At 38.2% G+C, this 21,915-nt stretch overlaps 1 protein-coding gene across 2 annotated transcripts in view; it reads right to left on the reverse strand.

Annotated features, from left to right (window-relative positions):
• Positions 1-255: 255 nt before the first annotated feature.
• LOC140573759 (alpha-1,6-mannosylglycoprotein 6-beta-N-acetylglucosaminyltransferase B) overlaps positions 256-21,915 on the reverse strand; it is a 123,991-nt gene continuing 102,331 nt past the window's right edge. For both annotated transcript variants that reach the window (XM_072693293.1, XM_072693292.1), the window contains exons 10-17: positions 17,959-18,092; positions 15,060-15,190; positions 7,453-7,608; positions 7,130-7,276; positions 6,247-6,363; positions 3,471-3,545; positions 2,931-3,202; positions 256-2,655 (exon numbers count right to left, since the gene is read on the reverse strand). In XM_072693293.1, the coding sequence (XP_072549394.1) occupies positions 2,457-2,655; positions 2,931-3,202; positions 3,471-3,545; positions 6,247-6,363; positions 7,130-7,276; positions 7,453-7,608; positions 15,060-15,190; positions 17,959-18,092 (1,231 nt within the window). In that variant the 3' untranslated portion in view covers positions 256-2,456. The remainder of the gene's footprint in view (positions 2,656-2,930; positions 3,203-3,470; positions 3,546-6,246; positions 6,364-7,129; positions 7,277-7,452; positions 7,609-15,059; positions 15,191-17,958; positions 18,093-21,915) is intronic.

The following is a 21,915-nucleotide window of genomic DNA, read 5'->3' on the forward strand; positions in this document are numbered from 1 at the left end:
GTGTTCTACAGCTCTGTTGTGTGCATGTAGGTGAAGGTTATTTTTGGCAAACTAAAACGAATGTTCATTTAAAAACTACAGCTCTTCCGAGAGACAGTTCGCATAGATGCATACACATTAGGAAATACTATCAGTCGTCTTGTATTGTTATTGGGCTTCTGAAGCACCCACTATACAATATGATGATTAAAAAAAAAGAAGACTTATGATTCAATAAAGTGACAATAAAGGCTGTGGTAAAAATTAGCATGTTTTATTCGCTTCATATGAAACCACTTTGTACATTCTGTTCAAATATTCTTGTCCGTATGAAAAAAAGTAGAATACACATTAACTGCATGACTTAAATTATTGAATTCCAACAAATTATTCAGAAAGATTTTTGCTCCGTAAGGAAGCCACATTAGCTGCTTGATTCAAAGGAATACTTCACCCAGAAATGCTAACATTGCTAAGTTTGACTAATAGCAACTTGGAGCCATTTAGCAGCATGCAAATGAAACCAGATCACTGGTCTCAGAGAAGGTTTTACTCACTGTCAGCCATATTTATGGGTGTAGTATTATGTTCTGATGAATTTCTGGGAATGCATTACAGTTTTGAGAACAATGTACTGTTTTAGCACGTTTAAACCAATCATGGTATTGATAATAATCCAAGTCTACAGCCTCTTGCAGCGCAACTCTGCATAATACACTGATAATACACTGGTGCAGATATTTCCATTTGTTTGCAGTTGTTTTCAAGTATCCATTTCCCACAAACCTTCTAGTTGTGGCGATCCATTTACATTCTGCTCACACTGCGTTATAAAATTTACAACAGAAATAAGTCAACACCAATCATAAACAGATGTTGTCTGTGTGCTGATGGGCTCTCAGGTGCTGGTTATATGAGCAAAGGTAGCATTTTTGGGTAAATGAGTTTGGCCTTGTAATGACTTTGTAATGGCCTTGTAATCTGCAACACTGTGCAAAAATGTAGAGTTCACCCTTTGTTGATTTCATTTCCAGTCAAAACAGCCAATATGTAAGTTATATTTAGAAGAGAAATACACAGAAGCCTCAACTAAATATAATACATAATGTTTCAGCATTTAGCGAGTCCGCCCTTTACGTTTTATGCAGCTTTCATTGCTCTCAGGAAACTCGCTTTCAGTTTTTTAAAGAAATCTGCAGGCAGGTTTTCCAACACCTCCAAAAATAACTCTTAGCTGCTGGAACATTTTAGGCATATCACCATTCAAGTAATCCCAAATACATTCCGTGATGCTGAGGTCTGGACTGTGGAGTGGTTAATCTATCATTCTGAAAACGGCAGGAGCTTCAGCTGTTAAATTTGCAAATTTGTATAGTGCTTTTTTTTGTATAGTCCTTTTTTCTATTTTATTTTCTTCAATAGACGTTGAAAACAGAAGCACCTGTGGATTTTTGTCAGATGTAAGTGCTGTTTGTTTAATGGGGACAGTTTTGGTGGCCTGTCAGATCTAGAACAGTTGGGAGGAGTCTCTGTGTGGCTTCATCATTTTCTTCACTTCTGAGTTTCCACAAATTTTCCTTTTATATGCCCTTTACCCCTTATATTGCCTCAATAATATCTCTTTAAAATGAATGAGATGCACTTAAAGGTTGTTTTGACTAGTGGTTTAAGAAGATATTGATATATCACAGTATAGCTATACTATGTATCAATACTTTATCGATTCTATAGATCATAACCCATGTATCGTGATGCCAGGTTCTTGCCAATACACAGCTGTAAGTTTGACTGAGAATTCAATAAATAAAGGATGGTCTCTGGCTCAAATAACATATAGTTGCAGTTGAAAAGGCCTTGTACAAAACTTGAGTGTAACTTTAACTTTGCTCACATACATTTCCAAAAAAAGAAATGTATTATTTGACTTTAAATAATAAAAATATGTAGACAATAATTGCAGTTATGTTCTCTGTCTTTATCTTGAGTTAACAAATCCACATATGATGACTTTACTCTATTTGACTGTGGCGTAATTCAGTTAAGCCCATACAATGGTTTAGTTATTTGAGCGTAAGCTTCTAGAACCACATTTAACATTCATCTTCAGTAGGTCATTTCCTTTCACTTTTAGCATTTGGGTATACCAATACTCACAAAAGAGTCATGAAAAATAGCCATTTCCCCCCTTTTACATAAAAAGAATTTTGAAACTCTCTAAAGCTGTCCACCTCCTGAACTTGGCCCAAACTGAGGCTCCTACCGTGCAGTCCAGCTTCAGAGGAATAGCCTGATCTGGAGCACACAGACATGTGGAGGGATCCATCAGCCTTTAGGGCACCTCTGGCATGTCTGGCCTCAGTCAATCAGCCTCTTGACCCGACCCTGTTGACCCTATTGCTTAGGGGAAGGCTGAAGCCTGACCTGGCCTGGGACTTGCAGATGTGTACCTTAGATATCACCCGATCTGTATGGTACGCTTATAGGCAGTCCCTGCACAGCGCCACCTGGCCTGGGAGGTAGTCCCTGCAGGGGCAGAGACGCCTGTGCTTGGAGCTGAATCCAGCGCAGCTGAACAGAAGTGGCTCTTTCTGCAGGAAACACTCTTTCCTCTCTACAGCCACAGCTGGGAAAACATGGTTCGTCTCTGCTTCCAGAGCCTCACACCGGATGTCCAGCCTGTTCGAGAGGTGTAAAATAAAGATAAATGATATGGTTAAAATGATTAAAATGTAACATCCTAATACTTATCAAGACATATGTATCATCATAATTACTTTCTGGATCTGGCTTATAACACACACAGTTACTTTTGTTATCTACACACTTAAATGAAACATCTAGTTATTAGCAAACAGCCTGATCTAAAATGCACAATTACGGAAGGCCTAGATTCATGTTTTATGTTGGGATGTATTTTAGCAAAGTCTTGCTCTTTAATCTGAAGTTCTCACCCATTGAAAGCCTCCATGTTGTTGATGAATGTGAAAAAGGCCGGCTCACAGACCAGGCCCGAATCCTGGCACGCCTTCACACAGGAGAAGGCCTCACGAGCCTGAAGCAGCCTGAGGGCTCTGAGAGGAGGCCAGGAGGCTGGAGCTGTGATGTTTGAGGCCCACACCACCAATGTGGAGTTGGGCAGGAGGACGAAAGGGCTTGGAGGACTCCCCGGCCACAGCTTAGAGTCGTTGGCTGAGGGAAAGGGTCCATCCAGGTGACAGAAGTCCTGGATACATAGGCACAGAAAATAAGGAACATGAATTTCTGTGTCACTTGACCTTCTGCAATGTATTGTGTGCAACTGGTGTTGTGTTGGCGGTTCAGTGAACCAACAAACAGTAAGCCAACCAGCTAAGTTAGCCTAATGCAAAAATGTTAGCGTTATCTTTTTTTTTTCTAAAAACATCTTGATACTGCGTTAATATCAATACATCAAAGTCAAATCACATCTTTCTTGCATCAGCATTTGATCAATGAACAGAATTTTAGCATACCTGATGCTGGATGTAAGCATTCACTCTTTCTAGCATTCCTTCACAGGTGTACTCGTAGGGTAAGAGGGGCTCTACCTGCACACATATATTCAGAACACAGAGCACCAGTGAGCCATGATAACAATCAGGAACATCAGGTAGTGTTCTGGCAAAATTTGGTATCTGCATCAGCCATCAATAACATGCAACTACAGTATGTCCCAACAAAGACTGCTTGGCCTTCGATCACAACTTAAGCTATGTTTACACAGCCGGTCAAGTAGCCCAAATACAATCTTTCTAATGTTGACCTATATCCAACGTTTGTCTGAAAAGAAAACAATGCTTCATGTGAAATTTTGGCCAGCATCACAGGAGCAGACCGCTGGGTTTATTACAGAGAATGCTGTAAGCCCACTATAAAAATGGGCACGGTATTCGGCCACGGACAGTTCTTTGGTTTGTGTCCCTTTATCTCAAGCATTGATCTTTCTTTGACACTGCAGCCGTTTTCTCCTGTGGCTGCATTCGACCATTTCTTTAGAAATTTCTTTGAACAGGGAGAGATTGAAAAATGTGCTGTCTAATTTAGTTTTAACAGAGATATCACCCCAAATATCTACTACTACCTGGCTTTTCTGTGACAGCTCACTGCTGTTGACCATTCCCCTTCTCCTCAGTGCCCATTTATATGGAATGTTCAGTTGAACTCACATAAAAAGTCACATAAATTACAACCTGGCTGATTAGCATTGCCATGTATCGGATATATATATATATATCAGATTTTAATATCACATATGAAAGTGGACCAAATCGGAATTGAAAATGTCAAATTCAGTGTGTTTTTGCTGTTCACACTGCCACATAGATAACACATCTGTCAGATATAAAAAGTTAGGTCAGGTCAGGTCAGGTCAGCTAACGTTGACATTAACTGTGCTCAAGTTGCTATAAAACACTCTTAAACATCAAGTAACATACGTCTCTGGTAATGTCCCCAAATCGCTACTGCACTAAAGTATTTAAAAAATATTAAATATAGTACACCACCATTAGAAGTGCTTTCTGTATTGTAGCATATAAAGTTCCAAAGAGTGTAGCTAGAGGAAAGCTCAGACCTTTTCAGTGTTTACCATATCATGCAAATTGTCTTGTCATCTCATTTAAGCATAATGGCAGCATAAAATCAGCATTAAAAAAAATGAACTAAAATAAATGCAATGATCATAGGCCACAATCCGTTGCTGGGGTTTTATTTATTTATTTATTTGCTGTTTACTGTAATTCCACAAATTCCACATCACTATACATACAATATTTTACTTAACCTTTGCCTTAGCTGCAGTGGAGTCGGTTTGTAGCTAGCTAATGTTTTAGGGGATGTTTTGGGGGGGCTTTGATTCATAGTAGCAAATGTGTCCCCCTCTAATGTCAAACTCACTCCTACACCCTAGTTTTATTTTCCACTGTTTCATGCAGAGCCGGGTTTGAACACACTGCACATTTCGGCAAAGCTGCACTCAGTATTCTTGTAAGTGATTACAGCCACTCTGATTGCGCTGCAGACACGAATACACAATCTAACTATTTTCCAGGCGGCACTTAGTTACAAATCAGAGTACTTTTGGGCAATAAAATGCATATTTCATGCTCTTTTAAAGGATTTCTAATGTGAAGAGAGCACTACATAATGCTGAACACTCTAAATAATGCTAAAGTGCCATTTCCATAGTTCTCTATTCATGTGTGTGTGGTGCTGACTTAATTATGAAGCCATAATGCAAGAATTATCGAGGTGTCCTGAGGAATTATATTAGGACAAATGAGTAATTACAGCTACTCAAGTATACAGAAGTGATAAGCTCAGCTCTACGAAGAATGAAATTTTAATGCTTCAGTCAGCTGCACCAGCATTGCGACTTAGGCTTTGAATGAAACGCACGTCTGCGTGTTGATTTGCAGCTTACGTATTCATTATGCAATCTAACGAGCTATAAAGTATATTAACGATGCAAATCATTTTAGCCAATTTAGACTAGGCTTGCAGCGAATGTATGAAATATTATAAGCAATATTGGATGCAATATTATAAGCAGTCAACTGTGTTTACAATACAAGTAAGTTCTAAGCATTGTCATCTTAGCATTTGGCACTGACTCGTAGAAGGATGACGTCATTACTGGTATCATGTTACTACTACAGAATGTGTGTGTTGGCGAGTAGTTGCTCATTCAATGACAAAACAGCAAAATGAAATCACTGAATGAGGAATGCGCTACATGCAGGTGTGAGTGTTTTGTACTGAGAAGAAAACAGCTTGTCTCTTTCTGAAATGTTCTTTATTTGTTGCTCGACCACAGTGCTCACCGCTGTGTTTGGCTGCAGTTGTAGCAGCAGTCTGCCTACGCTCTCCTGGAAGGTGCACTAGCAGTCACGCTTCACGGGGAACAATTGATTGATCGTGCCTGCTGGTCGTGAAGGAGACAGATTGAGCACTCTGGGAGTGATTAATGCCACTGGCTTGTCTCCAGCAGGACAATATGCCTAGCGTGGTGAACTTGCGCGGGCTTTGGCTGCAAGCCACGTGAACCTGGGAGCACCCACAGTTCAAGCAGAGCAATCCTCCATTCACAGCTGCTAACAGCACCATGGCCAGCAGTCCACAGGTTGGAGCATCTCCTATACTAACTGGAGTTGCCCCGAATAAGGCGGACACTGCCACAGTAACATTCCTACTTGCCATGAGACATAAGATACACAACATGCTAATGAGAAGATTACTGACTGAATTCACCTTGGCTTTCAGGACATCCCGAATGACGGCCTCAACTTCCTCTGAGTTGTTGTAGTCCACTGTGATGACGTGGGGTCTGCCGATGTACTGTTCAGCATAGGGATGCTGAGATGACACCTTCATTAGAAGAATAAAAGAGTGTAGATAGAAGAGTTATCAGCTACACATAGCAGTGGCATACATGATGCTGCACAGGTTAAGTTTTAAATCAATGTTTTCAATTAAATCAAATCAAACCGGTTGCAGATAAATGGACAGAATGATTCTATATATCTCATACTAAGCTTTAGCCTAGTTCAAATCATAACTCACCGACAGAGAGCTTTGCTTTAGATTAGCAAGGTGTTTTACAAGGTTCTGTTTTAGGACCACTTTTCATCTTTTAAAGTCCTCCCTGGCCTTACTGTCTGTAAAATGTGGTCTAAATTTCCACTTTGCTGATGATTTAGAAATTTCTGTGCCATTCTCACTATTCCTTTCCCACCCACTATTGGTTGTAGTCCATTAAACATTGGATGTCAGTAAACTTTACCAACAGACATAATAATAAATAATACAAACAAGCATAATAAAAACATTATTAAAAAAAGGTCAGATTTGTAGGATCCTGGGCTAATTAAGGCTAGTCAGGACTAGTGGCCTCTGTTTAGTGCCATTACTGTGACTCCCTTACTACTGTTGAAATCCTTGTTATCTACACACTGACACGTTTCAGTCGCATATTAGTTATGTAACCAGTTCAGCTTTCCACAGTTTTGCTATATTGCTCATCCTAGCATTTATATGCAAAAACACTCACAAAAAGAAGTGTCCTTCTCCCATTCTAAAAATAAATAAATAAATAAAAAACAGGTCCTGAGCTTGTCGAACTGTATGAACTTGCCTCTCTGGACATGGGCTTCCCTCTGAAGAACTCGTTGTTGAGAGAGCTGCGGGGTGGTTGGAATTTGGGCTGCAGGAAAATGCAGCCATTAGCTATGGCCTCCAAAGGAGCAGGACCTTCGTAAGGAAAGCCAAATCCTACAAAAAGCTGAAGTGAAATTTCACAGTAAGAAGACAGAAAAGAAGGCAGAAAGAGGTGTAATTCGACAAAAGAGAACTAATCTAACTAAGCATTGCTATTGTACTAAATGCACAGTGATCCCGGTGTCTATGTACATATGTACATGTACATGTGCAGTTAAATCCATTACATGCTGCCAGTACCTTGGCTTTTCTAAGAAGTTGCTGGAGCTCATGCTGGGGCAAAAGGCCATGGTTCCTGACAAAGGCAGGCACTTCTGGAGGTCGCTGGGTTTCATAGTAGACTGTTCCATGGATGTCCATGTAACGGTGCAAGATGGTCAGGAACTTGTCTTTACCCTTTTTGGAGAAATAAGTAAAGTTGGAAACATATAGATATATATGTTTTAATGAATATAATAGGTTTCAATAAATGCAACTGCCCAAATATTTAAAAAGCTGATATATTCGCTATGTATTTATATGACTATTTATGAATTTATGATTATGGTTTCCCTCAAAACCATTAATAATTACTATTTAACTTTTAGTTAATATAATTTATACATCAATATCAAAAAACTAAATAATTACTAAACTACAATTAATTAATATTTACTACGGTTCAGAATTGCTTCATCGTTTATATGTGCATAATTCAAATAGTATACTTTATTAATGCATATGTACTTATTACACACTTCTTTACAGCCATTAACAAACAATTATTCACTTTCTGTTTATAAGGGCTTTTTTATTTATGCTACCCAAAGGTCTTTGAATTGAACAATTAAAATTATTCAAATAAAAATACACAAATTTACAAACTTTCAGCTGTTTGCAATAAACCAATCAAACAAGACCAATTTAAATAGCTCAACACAAACAAATCTCTCCAAATTTAACATGAAATGCCACTTTTGATGAATACAGCAGTCTGAGAATTATTCAACCCCTTCATGACCAGCACCATTAATACTTAGCAGAGCACCATTTTGCTGTTATGACCTTCTACAAATGTGATGAAAAGCCAAACACCAGCTTCTGGCAGCATTTCTGAGGAATCTTAGCCAATTCCTCATGGGCAAATACAAACAAACAATTTAGTTTGGAACATTGAACTGCTAATCTCATAGAAGTACTAGTGCTAGAGAAGGGCTATCTTTGCTAGAGTCGAAATAACGAAACTGATTTACAGTCAATAAAGTATAGATGGAAAAATAATGTAAAAAAATGTGCAATTGTCTAAATGCTAATCCAACCTTGATTTGAGAACAATTGCTTTCATAAAGAAACCTCACAAAAACTTTTGTTGCCCTGCACAGGATTGCTGTCGTGTTATAAAAGAAACATTTTTTTCTAAATGGGATAGCTCTAACTGAAAGGTAAATCTGAATCTGGCTAAATCTGAATCTGACTAAATTTGATGATCCTAACTCTAGATCATATTTTTTTTCCGAAAACGAAACCGAACAAAAAGAACAAAATAAACAGAACTAGTGACCTTACAGAGTCAATAGGAATGAAACAGCTGCTGGGAAGTTGGAAGCTGATAAATGGATAAGACTTTTTAATATGGACAGCAATGATTTATGAGGATTCCTGCATGGCTTGTCAGGGCAAATGGGGTTTCAGAGGTTCACCTTGAGTGTTAAGAGCCATTAGCCTTTGATTAAAGAGATGATATAAAAGCTAATTAGCTAACCTGCGCTCATTTGCCCCAACAGAAAAGGCAAACACACTGAATTCTGTTTCCACTGGAAGCACCAAGGCCAGCACTGTGATACAGCCTGAACAAAGCTAGAGAGGAAACTTTTTAGAGGTTAATTTTCTGTTGTATCATAAAGCATGATCACAGTAGTTTAATTTATAAATGACCTTTTCTGTTTTTGCAGTAATGGTTTCCTTTAAATTCTAAATCTATGACACCTAGAAGACCTGAGTGCAGAAATATCCTCTTAACCAAACATTGAGCCATCTTTGAAATAAGGTGTAGGCTTCTTTCAGAAGAGTGCAAGGAGATATATGTGGTCCTGTGGTCATGTGGTGCAGCGCTGAATAATAATAATAATTAATACAAATACTTTTTAATGTGTGGCCAAAAAAATGGTGAATAATGGAAAAGTCTTCCTCCTCAGAAAACGTACAAAAAATCCTTCAAACTTAGGAAACCTTCCCTGTGATGCCAAGCATAAATAATTTACCCATTTAAATCATTACTTGCTGCATAATTCATAATGAAGTTCACACAAGCGTCACACTCACTTTATCATATTAGACTAGTTGTGAATTGGTAGAGTAAGGTACAACCTCACTTGCTAAAAGAAAAGTGCATGAATTTGTTGTGCTTGATTATGTGCACCTTAAGCAGGCCCTAACAGCACCATCCCAAGTGTCTTTCAACCCCTACTTTGAATGGGAAGAAAGTAAAAGTGAAATACAGAGTAGAAGAAAACTTTTCTAGTCCTGTCTGAACAAGCCTGGCTCTAAAACCTTTCCAGATCATACCATGTGTACAAAAGCAGTCTTTTCAAAATGGGTGCGCAGTTGAGAGATAAAATGGGTGATGAAATTTGTTAGACTCCTATCAACAAAGGATTGGCATTCACAAAATCAATGGCTAGGCCTCACATGACTCGCGCCATGTCCCTCTTCTGAAAGCTGGCATTGTCCCTGGCTGGGCTGTATTGATCTAAAACCACAGTACTGATGAAGGACATCAACACAAAGAGAATAAGAGTGAGCTGAGCCGTGAAGAGGCCACCATTACTGCAGTATAGTCAAATAAACTGAAGCTGAACTGGGCACAAATACTCCCGCTGTAAGTTTCCTACACTTCCCACATATACTTATTTGCAAATGTAAAGTGTCCCAAATGCCCAAATGTACCAAAGTAAGAGTGCCTAATCAGTAAAAATGTGTTTGAATATATTAAAAGAAGCTTTTATCGGGACATTGTGGACATTGTTGGGAGTTTTATTTCCAGTGATGTCACAGCCAAGAAAGCACAATGGCATAACTTTTTTGGGTTGAGTAGGATGGCCCTTCCTCAGACCCATCACTTGCACAAATAGCTATGAAAAATAACTGTCAGTTTGATGTTCCACTGACATGTTATTGTCATATTTATTCCGAAGAGCAGTGTGTTTCGAACCTTACATGCTGGATTACTATATTATTTACATCTGCATCATTATAAAAATATGGCAATACTGGACTTTCAGTGTTTTCTGAACATTTTCTGCTTACTGTAGAACACATTATATTTACTAATTATATTAATGCATATTTGCTCAATGCCACATGCTTGTCAATGCTGGACTACAATGACATACGGTTGTGGTTGAACATTTATATACACTCATAATGGACATGAATGTTATGGCAATACTGGACTTTCAGTGTTTTCTGAAAATTTTTTGATAAACATAAAGTAACAATTATAAAATACATAATATATACAGGGTGAAATATGTGAAAATATATGGTCTGTGCTTATATGGTGCATGCTATTGACTTTAGGCCAGAAAAAGAACAGTTCAAAAGTATATCCCTGAAAGCTCAATATTGTCACAACTTTAATGTCCATAATGAGTGAATGTAAACTTGACCACAACTGTATGTAGTTTAAGAAGTTGTTTTATGGACATATTTTAATATTCCTATTTACTATCCAAAAAGACTGTTAAATGTCTTTCCTCACTTCATTTCATTCCTCTGCTCTTATATTCCTGCATCGGCTCCAGGAATGGCTTAATAATAAGTTGGTAAAATGTTTTATTTTTCACTGTACTTATGCAAATTGGAAGTTAATATATTTTTAGGTCTGATATTGTGTTTGAAATGACACACAAGTGCGCATTAGATTTGTTATACAGCTCCTAATACATCTTTCTTTTAGATGATGATAGCACACTGCAGCTGTCCGTACTGTGCTTTGTAACACTTACAATATCAGAGAAGAAAAGCACCATGCACAGTAGGCCATATGCTGCGGGATTTGTTTTGATCTAACAATCAATTAAATCGCTTACATACCTGGAGCTGAAAATAACGCAAGAACAGATGGAGATGCGAAAAACAAAAAAATAGAGAAAGAGAACATTCGTTTATTTCCTGTGAGCCTAGCAAAGTAATGCAGCTAAGTGACACCAAGGCTGTAGAGACGACTGAGGCGAGGTGGCCTGCAGTTCATCGCTCTGATGAAGAAAATTTCACTGCATGAGATGTTTAGAATCTGCCATTTAAAGGGTTTTAGAATGGCCCCAGAGGAATAATCATAGCCAAGCCAAAGTCTACTAGACTTCACTTGTCCCTCAAGCAAACATGAGGAATCATAATTCATTTTTACATTCCTTTTTTGCAACCCCTTACAAATAAGAAGGCTGTTTTATTACTGTGCATTTAAGACTGATGTATGTCAATGGCTGGGTTGGGTAATAGTGGAACACATACAATGCTATCACACACACTATATATCCAAACATTTGTAGGCACTCTTCTAATTATTGAATTTAGCTACTGGAAGGACTACCTATTGCTGACACAGGCACTCAGTTGCACACAAACAGCCTGTATAATCTCCATTGAGGAACACTGAGTCTAGAATAGGCCTCAGCTAGCATCAGCTACAGAGGTGCAAGCACAGCACAGGCCCCCCAGCACAGGCCAGCAGTGGAACTTCATTCTGTGCAGTAATAAATCTCCTTTGGGATAAACCTTTGGGAGAAGTTGGAGTGGGATTTGTGATTATCCAACATCAGTACCTGACCTCAAATCCTCACACCAACATCTAAAGTAAAGCCTTCTCAGAAAAGTAGAGGCTGTTACTGCAGCAAAAGAGGGCAAACTTTCCCTTAATGCCTTTGATATTTTAGAGGAAACATCAGTTGTTCTTTGATGTATAAATAGTAAGCATGTGACTTTGTTTGGTCCAGAAAATAATCAGATGTAATTTAACAAGCCTATTTACAGCCTTGTTATACTGTGGAAAAAAACACAGCTTTTCTTTTTTTTTTTTTGGCTTTTGGTTGACGACACTGCAATGGTTAACAGAAGCTGCATATTATACACTATTGCATATTAAACACTGCAATACCAGATAGTGTTGCTGTCCTCTAATCACAGTGTGCTGTGGACAAGCCAAAGAGAGTTTTACAATTTTACCATGCTCTGACTAGGGCTTTTTCTAGTAGTCTAGTAGTAATTGCATGTAAGGTTTTGGGAAGTAAATAAACTGTAAGTAAATAAGACTGCTGTGATTAGCCTGTTTTTCAGCCTTGTTTTGGTTATGCCTGAGTTTCAGTGAGTTTTCTTTGTTCAACTATGCCAAGATAAATATTTTTTTCTATTCTAGTGCAAAAGTAACAGGAAGTAATTAAATTATTTTACTTTAATTTATTAATCCTTCAGATTTGGTTACAGGTTGCATTTTTAATATTTTAATATTTTAAAGATAATAATCTTTACCGGAATACTTCTCAACCCTATCGAAATGACAAACAGAAAAGTGTCATGTGTTGTGCCCTTTTTCAAAAAGATGCAGACTGCAGTAACAACACTCACTCTCAGGTTAACATTAATGGGTAAGCTGAATTGCTTGGGTCTGGATAGGTGCTTATATGTAAATATGTTCATGGATATGACATCACAACTACCAAAAATTCAAAGTCGGCTCTTTTGCCACTTGCAGTGATAAATCTCCTTCCTAAACCTTTGGGATAAGTTGGAGAGGGACTTGTGATTATCCAACATCAGTACCTGACCTCAAATCCTCACACCAACATCTAAAGTAAAGCCTTCTCAGAACAGTAGAGGCTGTTACTGCTGCAAAAGAGGGCAAATTTTCCCCTTAATACTTTTGATATTTTAGAGGAAACATCAGTTGTTCTTTGATGTATAAATAGTACGCATGTGACTTTGTTTGGGCCAAAAAATAATCAGATGTAAGTTAACAAGCCTATTTAAAGCATTGTTATACTGTGGAAAAACTGCAGTAACAACACACACTCTAAGGTTACCATTAACAAGTAAGCTGAATTGCTTGGGACTGGATAAGTGCTAATATGTAAATATCTTCATGGATATGACATCACAACTATCAAACATTCAAAGTGGGCTCTTTTGCCACTTGGTTTCCGCATGTGGACTGTACGGACTGGGCAGCAAGTGGTGTGTTTTCAAACGTACTACACCCAGCTCTAATTCCAAAAAAGCACGGAATGTCACTCTTCCCTGGTATGATCATGTGAAGTCTGCTGTTTGTCAGGTTTTGGTAGAGGCAGCAGAGACGCCTCTCCCTCTGTTGATGTTTACATGCGGTTTCTTTCTGTTCTCTGCACTTCCTTATCATGAAAAGCGTCACGTTGCTAACCTCACGCTGTCCCAAACGCCACGGCTGCTCAACACTATCAGTGCACACAACAAGCCATGATAAGAACAAGGCAATCCGTCTCTGTGCGTTCCGGCAGAGGCGCTGTCAGACAGTGCAGAGTCTACTGCGTACTTTAGGGGTGTAAAATGATACTCACTCCTAAGGGACAAGTGCCTCTTCACGTTGCGAGCAAATCTCCAGCGCTACTTACCAGGTGAACATGTTGGACAATTCATCAGAGAGTTATTACGGAGGCCGTCGCTGACTTTGGATTTATAATGCTCGTAAACAGATGCGACTTGAGAGGAGGCATGCATCTCGCTGGCTCTATCAGTCAGTGTGAAAAGAGCTCATTATGTTCTCATCAGTTTTGAGACTTTACATGACTGAGGTGGCACTCAGAGGCCCTTCACTCCGTACAAACCATAGCATGCGGCACGCTGAAATGAGTGTCGATGACAAATGAAGAGGCAGACGATCATAAATCCCCTACTCCTTAATTTGATTCACAGGAGTGAAATATTCATGAAGAATGTCTTGTTGGTTGCTGTGTGTGTGTGTGTTTGTTTTTGTATATTTTCATATGTCTTTATTTGTATACAGTGTATTAAGTAATATGTTTTTTTTACAGAAGCTATATGTGTCATGTTTTAAAAACTGACCCGCCAAAACTATCCCTTGTTGAGTTACTGCAGTTAAAGTGTTAAATGTACTATGTTAACATCTAGAAATATATACATTACATTAAGAACGTTAATGTATAAATCCATTTGTAATCTGAAAAAAATTGAAAAGAATCACAGCTGATGTTATCATTCAAAATGCTCGGTTATGTCTAATAATGTACTAATTAAAATAAATGCAAATAAGGTATTAGTCACTAGTACTAATCAGTGTATGGTACTGATATTTCCTCTATGTCTGAAGCCCACTTCCAACAGAGCAGATCATAAATAACAAAGAAAACAAAACATAAAAACATTAAAATCATCTTTAATGGGATAAATCCATTCCCCTTAGGTTTATCCTGCACTTTTGAAATTATTATATGCATGTACAAAATATGATTCATGCATAACATTCCAATAATCAATAAATGAGCAAACTTTTTGCCTTGTTTCTTCAGTGTAATCCAAGAGATCTTAATCTAAGGTAACACTTAGAAAAGAGGTACTATTGTTAGTAACACCCATGCAATTAACAAAACTATGCATTTCCCCATTGCGAGTCTCAAACTTCTGCATATTATTGTATATGAAACATATTTAAACAGCCAGGTCCATAAATATCTGGATGTCGACTAGGTAACTACATACTGGAGTTAATACTATAAATGCACTTTGAGCATATATGATGCATAAAGTGCCAATGTTGAGATATTTATGGACGTGACTGTATGTACACAGACATAGAATTAAACATTGTGCATGTTTCCTACCTTCCACATGTTGGCCTCTTTGCCATAGACCACAGCCATATTGTTGACTTTCTCTCGCTGAATGTTGAGCCTCTCTGTCTCATTCAGTTCTTCAGCCACAAAACCCATGAACGAGTTGTCAGGAGTGTGTGCTAAAAGAAAAATACAAAATTCAGTGAATCTCATTATTTTTTTTTTAAGGTATTGGTACTGGCTATGTCTGACTAGGTTGTTGCTGTTTGTGGACTGAGCAGAGATTAAATATTCATAATTTTGACAGGCCCATACACACTCGCCAAGCACTTTATTAGGAACACCTGTACACCTACTTGTTCAAGTAAACATCTACTCAGTCAATCATCTGGCAGCAATGTAAAGCATAAATTAAGATGCAGGTACAGGCCAGCAGCTTTTGATAATGCTCACATCAGCCATTGGAATGGGGGGGGGGGATTGTTAGTGTTAGAGTTTTTTTTGTTTGTGTAATGATTAAATACATAAATTGTGGTAAGCAACAAAAAAGCATCACAGAATGCATAACACATCCAACTATGAGTTGTCTGGGCTACAACAGCAGAAGACCATGACAGGTCCCACTTCTGTCAGCCAAGGACAAAAAGCTGAGGACATTTGAAGACTGAAAAAATGTAGCGTGGTCTGATGAATCTCGGAGGAATCATCATTTCTTCTGAACAACAGAGGGTAAAGTCAGAGTTTGGTGCAAACAGCTTGAATCCATTGACCCAACCTGTCTTGTGTCAACATTCGACAGAGGTGGTGTCTTGGTGTTTTAATGGCAATGGCTGTCCATGTGGATACCTTCATGGCCTCACTCTGTGATGTATTTGACTTATAACACACACTCACACACACCCCTCAGGCATGGCCCAGTAGCAGCTGTAGCCAGATGAGCTCTGAAAACATGGCATACGCTCAAACAAACCAAAACTTGGCTTTGGTTTATCTCAGTTTTACCTAGCTGCTTTAAGGCACTCTTCCACAGAAATGTTCTTACAGAACATGGTCATGCCGTGGTGCTAGTTGCTGTCCATAATTTACTTTTTATCTTCTAATGGCTTCTTTCATCAGAATACACCATGTGACAAAGCAAAATTTGTCTAGAACTGGTTTCATGAACATGACAGTGATTTCTTCAGTGGCCTTCCCAGTCACTGGGTCTAAATCCAATAACACATCTTCAGGATTTAGTAGAACAAGAGATTTACAGGAGAATTACAAGACACAGTCATGCCAAAATGGACCACATTCTTAAATGAACATTTCCCTATATCTTGTGGTATCCATGCTTCAAAATAATTGTGAGTAAAAAGGAGGTCCTATATTCTACCTTATAAATTCCTCAGTGAGTGTACAGAAAATATTGTTTAGCAAAGACTGTTTTTCCACCATACAACGCAGATGTAAGTACCATAAGAAAGGCAATATATTACAAAATTGTAGAAAAATATATCATATATGGAAAACACACCACCATATGCATGTAATTTGAGTAAAAGAAAAGTGAAAAGCTATCTAGTGGTCAGAGTTTAAACATAACAAAAAATTAACCAATGTCTGCCACCAAGCTTTGCATGTAAACTATTGTCACACTTTTGTCTGGTTTGTGTCCGTCTGCCCGTTTTCTCTTTTTTATTTTCTTGTCAGTTTGTTTTGTTTTTTTTGCTTTGTTCTTATCTCCTCTCTTGTCTTCACCCTAGCCTTTGTAGCCCTGCCCTCTCATTATCTTCCTCAGACGTTTCTTGTCAGTGTCTCTGCATATGTAGTCCCTTTGTTTCAGAGTTCCTTGTTTGATCTTGTGCATGTGAGTCTATAATGTCAGTTTATGGTTTGTTTGCTTGGCTTGTTTGATTCGTGTTTGTTAGTTTTGTTGTTTTCCCAGTGTGTGTTTAGCTATCATGTTTGTTTTTAGTTTTGTTTTCACCTCTACATCTGCCTTCAAGCTTTCAACCATGACAACAATGAATTACAAATCGATACTGTGCTTTTAGGAATTGATACGGAATTAGATTTTTCAAAATATCCATATTTTCTTACACTCCTATTATTGTTCCATTTAATTAAATTCCATTCATTTTATTGGCATTACACTAGTACAGGCTTGTACTGTACGGCAACAAACAACATATGAATCTCCTGTGCAGTAAGAGGTAAAGAAGTAGGACAGAGTAAGGATAAGACTTGAGACAGGGTGCATAGACATAAGTCAATAAACACAGTAAATATAAATCTGTGCATGTACATGTGCAATGTGTGCATGGGAGGCTAGGTGATTAAGGTGCAAGGTAAGTTATTATAGTCAAATTACATAAACGTCTAGTCCAGTGATTAGAACTGGGTGTTGTGCAAGTAAATGGGTATAGTTTCAGGTGCGTATGCTGAGGCCAGATAAATAAAATGTGCAGTGCAAATAATGTGTATAGCAGCTTTGTGTTCAGGTAGAGAGAACACAGCTTAAGTACAGCAAATGGAGTTTCCTCTACCTGTAGTTATTTATATAACCAAGTACTCAATCATGTAACCTTGTACCTACATTCAAATAGTTTCTAGCCTCCACTCAGTGGAATCTTGCATGCAAACCGATTGTAACATTTTTGTGACTGTAACATTTTTTGCATGGGCAGAAATACAGACACACAGGCAGCAAGACAGACTTTCCAGCTGTGACTGTGAACATCTGCTGTGCTTCTCACAAAAACTTGTTCTGTTTCACTTCCAACACGCGCACACACACACACACACACCACAGGCATGGCCCAGTAGCAGCTGCAGCCCAATGAGCTATGAACACAGGAATACGCTCAAACACATACCAGAACTTGGCCCGCGTTTATCTCAGTTCTACCTAGCTGCCTTGAACCGCTCTTCCAAAGCACTGAGTCAAAAACAAAGTCCTGCTTACGGAACATGGTCATGTACTGGCGACAGTTGAGGTTCCAGTAGCCCCAGTTGGTCCTGTAGCCGTGCAGTGTGGCGTACTCCTCGTGGTTATATGCTGGCTCTGTGCCAAATGTGTCAATCACTCGGATATGACACCTGTCGGGGAAAAGAAAAGGGATGCTGTGACGGGATTAGAAGTTTAGATGACACCGCTCCTTGTCCTGTGAGTCACAAAACAGAAAAATGTTGACATTTGACATGTTTGCTTCTGTACACGGTTATGCTCTTAAACATGAAGGCCCATGAATGTACTGCAAAAAAATTATATCTTAGCAAGTGAAATCCTCGTCTATGTAGCCTAATTAAGCATTGTTATTTTGAGATTACTGTAGTAATATTATAAGATTTATTAACTTATCTGAACTGTTTATCAACTAAACATGTCTTATTTTGTTGACAGATCATTTTGCTTAATTCAAGAAATTTTGTAAACAGGCAAAATGATCTGCCAGAGGAGTCTGACACTTCCAGTAATTCCATCTTACCTTAAACAGGTTAAAATAATTATTAATATATTGAATAACCTTATAATATATACATAGCAAATCTTAGCAAATAACAGATCTTATATTTAGACTAGATTTAAAAATATTTCACTTGCTAGTTTTTGGTTAAAATGGTATAACATATTTACATTTTTGGAGGTTCTCTATTCCTTAGTGTTCTTGCCAATTATCCATTAGCTAGGCCTCCCCCTAATCATGTGAAGCTAGCCAACCACATCTTATGGAACTGCTAATAATACAACATCACTGCACAACTCAAATTGCCTGGAGGGGAACACTAACTGCCAATTCAGAATGCCAGTTAACAGATCCCTGCATTGACTATCCTACCCATCTAGAGCAAATAAGTTCTTACTTGAAATCATTACTTTAAATCAATTATTAAAAAAAAATAAATATACATGTAATTTTTAATCCAGATGAATCTGATGACTTTTAATGGGGGCGAGCACCAAAGGCCCAAAAATGATTCTGTAATGGCATCAAAGAAACCTTACTGGCACATTTATTTTCATTTTCATGTTCACAATATGTAGGACAAAAGCATTCATTGGAGAGAAACAGGGGAAGATGGAAGATGTTTCTGTGGTAATTCTGTACAAATGTGACAAGCTGGGTAGCTCTAGACAAAATAAGAATGACATGAGTACACACAATTGGAGCCATTTTCTGCCATTATGTTGACTGGGAGACCACCCTTTACAGAAAGCCGAAAGCAGTTGATGAGGTTATTGGCGGAAAAGCTCATACTGTCTGACTCGAGCTGACTGAAGCGGTTATCTGATTCAAGCATCAAACTTAAATGTTGCACCGAACAAGTTAAAAAAAGAAGATGGTGTTCCCCTCCTCTAACACTGCCATGGATGCTGAGCCAAAGAGGATTTGCTCTTTGTTCTTCTTCTAATACCAAGACTAATGCTGTTGATCCCTCTATACTCTCTTAGATCAGTCCCCCAGTGGGGGTGATCCAATGGAATCAGGACTTACCCCATGCTGGGTTCAGCCATGGTTTCACTGTAGGAAGAGCTAGCCCTATCTCACATGTGTGTATATATATATATATATATATATATATATATATATATATATATATATACAGTGCCCTTCATAATTATTGGCACCCCTGGTTAAGATGTGTTCTTTAGCTTCTAATAAATTGAGTTTTTTTCTAAATAATATAGGACCACGATGGAAAAAAAGTAAAATCCAACCTTTAACTCAAGTGAATTTTAAGGGGGGAAAAAAAATCCCTGACTAAGAAATAATTATTCTTCATAAAATCACCTGTTCCACAATTATTGGCACCCCTAACATTTCTTAGGAAATAAATGTAATTAAAGTATTTCTGTCAATTCTACAGTAGTTTACGAAGTTGATCAGAGTATGTAGGAACATTTAATTAGTAATTCACAACTTCCTATTTCCCTGGGGTATAAATATGACGTGACACAGAGGCCATTTCTCTTCAACATGGGAAAGACAAAGGAACATACCATTCAAGTAAGGCAGATGTGTGTTGACCTCCACAAGTCAGGCAATGGCTACAAGAAAACAGCCACTCACCTACACCTGTCCATATCTACTGTCAGAGGAATTATTAAGAAGTTTAAAACAACTGGAACAGTGGTAAACAAGCCTGGACGAGGACGCAAGTTTATTTAGCCACCACGCACAGTGAGGAGGATGATGAGAGAAATAAAAAGGTCTCCAAAGCTCACTGTTACAGAATTGCAACAAATGGTAGCTTCTTGGGGTCACAAAGTCTCCAAAACAACCATCAGGTGCTATCTGCATGCCAACAAGCTGTTTGGGAGGCATGCACGGAAAAAACCTTTTCTCACTCACAATCATAAACGCAAACGTTTGGAGTTTGCTAAGCAGTACTGGAACTTCAACTGGGACCGTGTGCTTTGGTCAGATGAAACTAAGAAACAAATGCTCTAAGTGGGTCTGGCATAACACAAGAGCTGAGTATGCAGAAAAGCACCTCATGCCCACTGTGAAATATGGGGAAGGATCAGTGATGCTGTGCTTGTTAGGGTGCATGGCATCATGAATGCTTTGAAATACCAGGACATTTTAAAACAAAATCTGGTGGCTTCTGCCCAAAAGCTGAAGATGGGTCATCACTGGGTCTTTCAGCAAGATAATGACCCAAAACATATGGCCAAATCTACACAGAACTGGTTAACCACACACAGAATCAAGCTCCTCCCATGGCCATCTCAGTCCCCAGACCTCAACACCATTGAAAACCTGTGGGGTGAGCTGAAGAGGAGAGTGCAGAGGAGAGGCCCAAGGTCGCTGGATGATTTAGAGAGATTGTGCAAAGAGGAATGGTCAAAGATCCCTCTATCTGTATTCTCCCATCTTGTGAAACATTATAAGAGAAGATTAGGTGCTTTTTTGTTGGCAAAAGGGGGTTGTACAAAGTATTAACACCAGGGGTGCCAATAATTGTGGCACACATGATTTGATGTTAAACAATTATTTCTTAATGTGGGATTTTTTTTCCTACTGAATAAATTCACTTAAGTTAAAGGTTGGATTTTACTCTTTTTTCCATCGTGGTCCTATATTATTTAGAAAAAAACTCAATTTATTAGAAGCTAAAGAACACATCTTAACCAGATTAACCAATAATTATGGAGGTCACTGTATATATACATCCAAGTAAACCTATATATCAATGATCAAATGCTTCTTTCCACAGTCAACAGCGATTCTCCATTGAAACTGGATGAATGCACTGTGTTAATGATTTTAATTAGTTGAAATAATGTCTGAGTAACAGAATTAACTCACTACACTCTATATTAATCTATAATTCATATTCATCAGTCTGACAGGCTTGAAGTGGCTGTAATTCCAAATATCAGCGAAACATTAAGACCTCCTGTAAAACAAATAAGCACACTATCATGATGGTTTCAGTTGTTTTAGTTTTTCAGGATGTTCTTAGGATGTTCCAGCAGAAACCCTGATAAACTTCAATTAGTAAAAAATGCTGCAGCAAGGGTACTCAGTAAAATGGTAAGAAATCTTTACCATATCAGCCCAGTTCTATCAGCACTGCACTGGCTTCTATATTAATTAATTTGACTATTCTAATATTGATGTATAAAGCCTTATACAGCCTGCTCCTGTATGTGACATCTCATTTTCGAGTGCGGGCTTCTTACTAGTTCCGAAAATTCTGACAGCTTAAGCAGGGGGAAGAGCCTTTTCACATAAAACTTAATATTCAAGTCAAGGCTACAAACTCATTTGTTTAGTTCATCTTTTGGTAATGAATGTTTCCCATTAGATGAAGGTTACAGATCCAGGGGTTCATGGACATAAGCAATAGTGGTAAACAGTAAAGCTGCTTTGCTACAACATCAGTTATAAAAAGTGCTATACAAATACATTTG

The sequence above is a fragment of the Salminus brasiliensis genome, chromosome 12 (genome assembly GCF_030463535.1).
Source record: "Salminus brasiliensis chromosome 12, fSalBra1.hap2, whole genome shotgun sequence".
In the NCBI taxonomy this organism is placed as follows: domain Eukaryota; kingdom Metazoa; phylum Chordata; class Actinopteri; order Characiformes; family Bryconidae; genus Salminus; species Salminus brasiliensis.